General features: G+C 33.6%; 1 protein-coding gene across 1 annotated transcript; it reads right to left on the bottom strand.

Annotated features, from left to right (window-relative positions):
- Positions 1-2,827: 2,827 nt before the first annotated feature.
- On the bottom strand, positions 2,828-5,309 carry LOC118241296. Its single transcript, XM_035525944.1, has 5 exons — positions 5,267-5,309; positions 4,719-5,075; positions 4,247-4,357; positions 3,938-3,969; positions 2,828-3,399 (listed from the first exon to the last, which is right to left on the bottom strand). Exons 1-5 carry the CDS (start codon positions 5,307-5,309, stop codon positions 3,277-3,279), a joined length of 666 nt encoding a protein of 221 aa, XP_035381837.1. The 3' UTR covers positions 2,828-3,276.
- Between the last annotated feature and the right edge of the window lie 1,816 nt (positions 5,310-7,125).

Genomic DNA, 7,125 nt, shown 5'->3' with positions numbered 1-7,125 from the left:
AACGAGACAAAACAGGGTTTTAGTGAAGTGCCATGGATCAGTTATGAAATTTAATTAATACGTTCTTTAAAGAAATTGAGATGTTTCCAGTTTGGCTGGAATTTTTTTAATAAGATGCTGGAGATGAACTCTGTCCAGAGATTTTTTGACTAGGGCGAATAAGCATCTTGTAATTGTTAAAAGGTCAAATTTCTATCGGTTTTAAGCAGAGGTCGACATAAGACAGACTCATAGCACAGGTAGGTTCTCTTTGCTCACTTAGTGTGTCGTGTAATAATATGATATGATAATATGATATGATAATATGATATGATCATATGATATGATCATATGATATGATCATATGATATGATAATATGATATTATAATATGATATGATAATATGATATGATAATATCAACCAAGAAAATAATATCACCTATGTAAGAGAGACACTGACAGTAAGATAATGAAAGGAATACAAACTACATGCTTTAGTCCTATAATCAAAATTTAGTTTTTTATTAAACAAATTCATTTTTATTTATCTGTCATATCCACGTGTGATATCTATAAATATATTGTATATAATACATCACACCCAAAACAATTCCCCCAAACAACTGACCCACAGCTCCACAATAGTGTTTAATGAAAAAATCCCCTAACTGTATCATATCGACCGACAGTCAAATGCATGATAACGGTTTGCGATTGGTGCAAAAAAATTGATATTGTGCCATCTCTAATTTTTATATCTGAGGTCCATTATATATGTAATGCTTAAAATTGTATTATTCAAATTCTGGCCTGTCCATTTTGGTAATAGATTGCATCTATCATTAAGGGCTGGTGGATGACGGTTATATTTTCACTTTGTAGGAATTTCAGCACATCATACAGGAACAGCTAAATTACTGTAGGTGATGTTAGATGAAGGCAACTTCACTTTGTAAATGATCTAAAGTCTTGTATGTGTCAAAACCTAAGCAACTAAGGTATTAAAATATTTTTATTATTTTTACAAAAATTGTACAATTGTCTTTGACTAACGTTGTCAGTTATAAGATCTTATTAAGAGGGGGAAAGGCATGATGTAGTTAGTCTGTTTTCTGCCTTTACATCAATAAAACCTTAAACTGCCAAACCTTTCAGTTAAATACACCCTCATATACACACTTGTGTTTTTTTCAGTGTGAGATGCACACTGAAGCTTGTTGTCCACAGAGATGTGAGAACCTTTGTTCTATTCTTAGTTCAGCAGCAAGATGAGAAAATGTTGCCAGACGTTACATTTGAATATCACACACCTGTGTACAAATCAGACCAGGCCTAGCAAGAGAGAGAGAGAGTAAAATTATTTTAAAAGTTACATAAAAGTTTTGAAAATTACAGTATTTTGAAACATTTGAGTAACACAGTTTAGTACCTTTTAAAAAAATATTCTGTAACTGTTTTTTAGGGCTTCCTGTTGTAGCAAAAATGATTTAGGTATGATAATCTATATTATCTAGCTGTATTCATTGTAATTCATTGTAATTTTAGTTAAAAGGTGATTACTTTAATTTTGAAATTGGGTTTAATCTAGTAAATTAGACATAATGCATGCTGTGAATAGATAAAATAAAAATAACTTTTTATGACTTTGTAGAACATACAGAATTTTTAAAAACTTTTATCTAATCAAATATGTCCTTTCTTTCACTTTTATCTGAAAAAACATCTACAAATGTCCTAGCAGAACTACATCTACCAGCAACTCTACATCTGGGTGTTTATGAGAGTGCCTGAGTGACTGGAGGACAGGTTCACACAGTACACCACACATAGCACACAACTCTAATAGTAAATCAATATATAAAAAACAGTTGGTGCACAGTATGTGCAATAAATGTACTGCAGTGTCTGAAATAAAGCTCGAACAGTAAACCTACACAGCTTGTTTCTGTGGCTGGTTATAGAAAGAGAAGCGATGAGTGTGTGTGTTGAAAATGGTGTTTGAGTGTTTATCATGCAGTAAGGCATCTGTAAAAATGGTCACAGTCTTGTTGAGGGAGACCACAAAGACCATGAGCTACTGAAGCCACTCCCATGCATGTAGGCAGCAGTCTTTGTTTCAACTATAATTTTATTTGAAAAGTATGTTAAAACTAAATACAGACAGAGACAGAGATAATGATATGTATATATATTTGATGATTATAAACGTAATTTTTATAATCTCAGTTTTTGATATTACTGAGTTACTTCTGTTAACAGAAGATAAGTAACAATACCTTTGTTTCTGATCTTTCTTGTGAAGTGCATGTTTGAACTAGTTCTCACATCTAATGCTTCAGCAATATAAAGAGGATGTATTTATTTATTTACTATTTACACAGATGCCATTTATTTAGCACATATATATTCCACACCCTGTTGTTAAAGGACAAAGCTTCCATCACTCTGCGTGAGGTTTTATTCACTGTTGCCTTCTCCACAATGTGCAGGTTTAAAACGGACAACTGTATTAATGTCAGGACAACTAAAGAACTGAATAAGTTAAGCTACATGTTTCAAGTCAAGCTGCAAGTTTTCATGTATGTTCAATTAAGATAAAGAATTTCATTTTAACAGAGGCAACTTGAACTAATAATAAACCGAACTTGAACTAATTTATCACGTTACATCAAATCAAAATATGTTAAACTTTTTTGTTTGCAACACATTTATAAACACATGAGACGACACACAAAATCATCGTCAATAAAATAACTAATAAACACACACAACAGAAAGTGTATTTACAATTGCAATCTGTATGTACCCATATTTGTGAGACACCATACATTTAACAGTAAAAAATTAAACAGTAAAAAAAAATAAAAATTCAGGCATAATTTAATCACCCTATTGAAGGATTTTTTTTTACAGACTGAACACATGTTGAGCCCCTCAAAAATTCTAGATCAGTAACCTACACATATGAAAAGTGAATCAGTGTGAATAAAAGTAACTCACCCTTCACCCTTGCACTGGTCGCAACAAACTCCTGGGTTAATCCAGTTTTTGATGCATCACAACAGTGTTTACAGATCTTCAAAACAGCCTCTAATGTCTTGTATTTGATGACACCGACACTGTTTACTGTATGTAAAACTACATGATGTAGGATTACTATTAAATAAACGACTGAGGTCAAAGGTGAGGTCATGAACTACTGTGTTACCTCTTATGGCTTTAATCACCTACAATAATAAAGTCTGTAATGCTGTTCCAAACAGTGACCGAATGTCTTCCTTCGGTTACAATACATTGCTAGTGTCTTACTGAAGAAAATACGACATGTGTATCCACCACTTCACCATGTCCTGCTACTCTCCTAGTGTTCTGATCAGAGAACTGTAGAGCAGCGTAGGTCACTGAGTTAGGATCCTGCTCCTGTGTAAAGTCAAGATTTAATAAGAAATATTAGTCACATTAAAACAAGTAACAGAGGAATTAACACTGTGTAATTAATATGAAGATATTCATATCATTTATTAATGTAAATAATTGTAGGCACAGTATTATTTTAATCTAAAAATAATTTGGAACTGATATGATTTATAGTATTTATTAATTTTTTGATTGTGCAGTTCTTTCTGTAAAGAGCTCACCAAAACCCCTGACTTTCAGATTCATTCAGTGCCTGAAGAACACCTTCCATTTTGACTCACATTATAATGCTTCTTGGGAATTTATCCATGCATAATAGATAGATAAAAGTGAAAGATTCAAAGCTTTAAGAATATGTAATTAAATAAAATATAATCGGGTTTGTTTGATTTCCAAAGTAAAAGCTAAATTCAAAATGTAAACTAAATTAATTTGTTATTTCTCTATAGTTTCTGCACAACATCTTATTGAGTTAACGCAATGCTATATTACATAAAGTCTATTGTAGATTTATATGGGTTTCAAGAATTTTCAGAATTACCTCTTTATCATGTTTAACATTAGAGCCAGTTGCTGTAAGAAACAGTGAAAAGATACACACACACACACACACACACACACACACACACACACACACACACACACATATATATATATATATATATATATATATATATATATATATATATATATATATATATATATATATATATATTTGAATACGAATATTTGCATATATTATTATTATATTATTACATTATATACACATATTCCATTATTATTTCAGAAGCTTCTTGGAACATACAAAACAGGTTCATGGATAAACTTTAAACAGCAGTATTAGCAGTACCTCTGTGGTGTTTTCTCCTCGTGAGTAGGACAAGAAGAACACTGCTAAGAACCACATTCACAACACCGAACACCACCGTCAGCATGAAGAAGACATCTGAAGAGCAGTGAGCTGAAGAAGAGATTTAAAGAAAGGAGTTATTTTTAAATCTGTACATGTGACAAAACAATGCAGTTGATCTAATTATTGCAGTTGATCCATATTTATGTTTTAAACAGCAAAATGAAAATAACAAAATAAGAGGATGAGGATGGTATAGATCCTCTTCAGTATAAAAAGCTAAAACTATAATAAACAAAAACTGATCCCCTGAAAAATATAAGATAACAAACCTTCCTTAGAACTGCTCTTGGAACCTGTTTTATTTTGCCCTGAAAAAAATGTTTATTGATAACAGTTCATAAAGCATAATCACTTTTAATCAAACATATTTTTGTTAATGAGTAATTTAATGTTTTGTTTGCACAAAAACCTTTCACTTGTAAATATGTTTCGTTGCTGAAGGAAATGTGAATGCTTTGCATAATACCACAGTAATACAGTCCTGTATCAGTGTGATTTACTGCAGTTATTGTCAGAGACGTGTTCTGGGAGTTTACAGACATCACCATTCGCTTACTTTGATTGCCAAAATAACAGAGGCTGGGTGGGGAAAAAATACTGTAAAATTGGCACCCAACATAAAATGGCACAGAACTGTCTGTGTGCTTAAACCAATATACGTAAGTAGCTGTAGTTTTCTCACGCTGGTACCAAATGGTGACATCATCACCAGGTTCTGCCACCAATATTAAAGTGTCTGGAGAGCCCAGAGTTAATGGGAGCAAATCTGTAATCCAGAAAACACCACAAAATGAAAGTAAAGACAGACTGTATGAGGGGGACAGTATGAAAAACATTCAGCTTTAACCCTGGACACCTGAAGTTATTTTACTATAACAAAAGTCATCTTTGTTATCTTCAAAACAGGAAAGTTTATTCTCTCCATATAATAATGTAAGTGAGATCAATATGACTTACCAATGCCATAGAACAGAAGAAACAGAACTGATATACACACCATCCCTGTTATGATGAAAAGGAAATGTAACTCTCATGTCTCGTACCAACTGTGTTTTACATAGTTGGAGGTGTGGCTTATGAATAAAATAAAATTAATAAACTGTAATAATTCAATTCAATACAATTAATATATGTATTTTGCCACACAGACATAGATAATACATAATTGAATGGAAGTCAGCATACATTCATACAGTATGTAAAGTCCCTTGCCATCTTGTATCATGTGGTCACAGGTCTTCAGTGTCACTGCTGTCAGCCAGCATCATTATAGATGTGGTGAAGACAAACACTACTAGAGCTTCTGTTTCTGACCTTTACTACAAGTTCTTGACAAACAAGAACAGGTTGGATCTAAAGGTCACATGAGATTGGTGTATACGGTTCCCATGCTACAAATGCAAAACACTCTTTGATGTGTACAACTTGCAACCTAGAACCCTGCATAAGATTATTGTATTTGCATTCAGTGTTAGTGATACCTTAGTTAGGAAAGAACATATTTCTAACATGGACCAGTAAATGGTTTACATCTTGAAATGTACTGCAATTTAATTTAAAGTGTGTGTTCACATTAACACGTGTCCTTCATTTTAGATAAATTTGAATTACCAATACTAACTTAAATCATTGAGCTTGGTACTTGGGCACCAACACATTAAGAATGTATTAAAATCCCTCATTGTAAGTGACAGATAGTGGCTAATCATCAGGAAAAATATACTTGGTAAAACCTGTTATTTTAATTGATCTACAGTAGTCTTAAATACAGTGGTCTGAACTACAGTGGTGTGAACTACAGTGGGCTCTACATATTAAGAAAAAAAAATCCCTCACTGTAGGTGACTGATAGCGGTTGGCCGTCATTAACAATATACCAGGTAAGACCTGTTATTTTGACTAATGTGGTCTGTAGAAATTGTTTAGCTAATGTTTGCAGTAGCATTAGTTGCTGCTGGGTGCTGCTAGCATTGGAGTCCTTTTGCTAAGTTTTGTACCGACTTTGAAGATGTTTTATAAGATTTCTTGTAGTGCAGGAAGAAGGTGTCTCATGGTGCAGGTAAAGTGAAGGCATGTTTTAACAGATGTCTTCAAGAGAACTTTTGTGGTCAGTAATCACTTGTTTGTGGCAGTGAAAGGGGTATCTAGTGAGAATGGAGATCAAGAGGTTTTGATGCAATGTGTGAAGAAACATTGGGGGTCCAAGCTGAGGTTGGAAAATATTCAGACCACAGTATGTAAAAGAGCAGAGTGGCTATAGTAGCAGTTAAGGATGAAGTCACAGCCTTCAATGTGGTTAAAAGCCTTTGTTTGTTGTTTTGCAACAGCAAACTGCCTGTGCACAGACATGCACACATGCATACAGATCTGTCTGTGCCTACAGACACACAGAGATGCGCACATGTCTACATGTTTGTTTCCTTTTCTTGTGTTCTGGACAAAAATGCCTAACAAACACCATCCAAGATATTCCAATAATCTAGTTCTGTCGCCAGTAATAATAAACCATTACAGATGTATCAACGGTAACCACTGTTCTGGCTTCATTCAACAAGAACCTGCATCGTAGCACTCATCATTTTGTGGGGTTAGCCTCAATTCAGTGAATTTTGTCTGCTCATCAATGACACCTTTACAAGAATCAGACGCTCAAACTTCTGACTGAGCACGACCTAGACTGTCAGGTAGAATTTGCAGAATGGGTGACACAGCAATTTTCTGCAATGATGTGTGCTTCATTCACTAGAAAATAGGATGATCTCAACATGTTCTGCTTCACATCACTTGTTCAGAAATATCAATGTTTGAACATGAGT

The sequence above is a fragment of the Electrophorus electricus genome, chromosome 5 (assembly GCF_013358815.1).
Source record: "Electrophorus electricus isolate fEleEle1 chromosome 5, fEleEle1.pri, whole genome shotgun sequence".
Taxonomy (NCBI): domain Eukaryota; kingdom Metazoa; phylum Chordata; class Actinopteri; order Gymnotiformes; family Gymnotidae; genus Electrophorus; species Electrophorus electricus.
This window is presented reverse-complemented; position numbering and strand designations above follow the sequence as displayed.